Source organism: Pundamilia nyererei, unplaced genomic scaffold (genome assembly GCF_000239375.1).
Source record: "Pundamilia nyererei isolate P.nyererei 1_Seehausen unplaced genomic scaffold, PunNye1.0 scaffold00450, whole genome shotgun sequence".
NCBI classification, from domain to species: Eukaryota; Metazoa; Chordata; class Actinopteri; order Cichliformes; family Cichlidae; genus Pundamilia; species Pundamilia nyererei.
The window spans coordinates 38716-40169 of NW_005187851.1; the positions used below are offsets into that span (position 1 = coordinate 38716).

At 48.1% G+C, this 1454-nt stretch overlaps 1 protein-coding gene across 1 annotated transcript in view; it reads left to right on the forward strand.

Annotated features, from left to right (window-relative positions):
- Positions 1 to 205: 205 nt before the first annotated feature.
- Positions 206 to 1454, forward strand: part of LOC102201692 (neurofilament light polypeptide) — a 7245-nt gene continuing 5996 nt past the window's right edge. Inside the window, exons 1-4 of the mRNA XM_005753678.2 lie at positions 206 to 439; positions 519 to 588; positions 670 to 760; positions 941 to 1050. Of these exons, the coding sequence (XP_005753735.1) occupies positions 269 to 439; positions 519 to 588; positions 670 to 760; positions 941 to 1050 (442 nt within the window). The 5' untranslated portion in view covers positions 206 to 268. The remainder of the gene's footprint in view (positions 440 to 518; positions 589 to 669; positions 761 to 940; positions 1051 to 1454) is intronic.

Here is a 1454-nt window from a genome sequence, read left to right on the forward strand (position 1 = left end):
CTGTAAAAGCAGGGTGGTGCATGAACGGCCTTTAACAGTAGACTATTGCACTATAAAAACTCCTACTGTCATACAGCACTACGTAAACATGTGACTTAAACCCCTACCGTAGCTTGTTGGTAACACCCCTGACCCTCACCTCACTATCTGCTTTAAGACAAACGATTTGGAACGGTGCTCATGTGCCATGAATGCGGTTTCTTAGCGTGTTTCTGATGTCCGTCACGATGTTGTGTCAGCAGGCCCAGCGCGAGGTCAGCCCATCAATATGAACGGCGCCGGCCAGTCCCCGGAGAACTTGCAGCAGATGAAGAAACGAGTGGAGCAAGAGCTGAAGAGTGACAAATACAAATCGAGCAGCAATAAGGGCTACGTGTTCACGCTGATGCCGCTCTACGCCATTGGAGTGGGAGTGTTTGCAGCATACAAGTTTTTGAAGGTAACTACGTACACTGCAGCACCTCAGGTCTCGGATAGCATCTACAGTTTGAGCCGTCACATGTTTGTTTTTGTTCCAGATCAGGTCTACAGACGACAAGGCCCAAAAGGACAAGTTTGCAAAAGGGGCCAAAAAATCCATGGAGGCAGGTGTGTGTCAGGATTTGTGTTTGCACGTTTTATTTGGTTTCAGTCGTGGTTTCCCCATCGTGTGTGTTTGCTTTCATGCAGAGAACCAGTTGAACGAGCTGGAACAAAGGCTTGCACAGACAGAGAGGATGCTCAATTCCATCCTCACCCAGCTGGACCCGCTGACCAACTGGTGAGTGACCTTCCCAGTCAGGTTTCTCCAGGTGTTCCCCACACAGCTCTCAAACATGACTCTAACCCGCCTGCAGGACGGCGTGGAGCTGATCACCTGACTTTAGTTTCATGTAATAAAACGGCCGTTATGACAAACACAGACCCTGTGAGAATCGTCTCTTCTCTTTTGTTCCTCCAGCGTGAAGTCGGTGGCCCAGGAACAGAAGAATGAGATCATGTCTCAGCTGCAGACCATTCGGTACCTGATGAAGAAGAGAGGAATGGACTGTCCACCCCTCCATGCCACCAGTGGGTTGTTTGTTTTTAACCGTGCAGCATAATTCAGTCACTTTGTGGTGATCAGAGTGAATTTGTCAGGTGTTGCAGACCTGACTCTAGACTGTGTGGTTGCTGTTTTCAGATTGTGTGCAAAATAGAAACGCATCCCAGTTTCTATTGTTCTTACTGACGAATGAGGAGAACACTCTCAGTGTTTGATTTACACTGTTACTGCACATCGTCGATGTTTGAAGGAGCGTGATATGGTTGATAGTTGAGAACAATGGTCCTCATTAACAAAGCCTGTTTTGTTCTTGCTGTCGTGTCATGTTAGTGAATTCGACCGGCCTGTGGAATCTGCATATTGTCTGCACGTGACACGCCCACATGTCTCTGTATAAGCAGAGCTGACCCACCAGAGGAGAAAGAGTGAG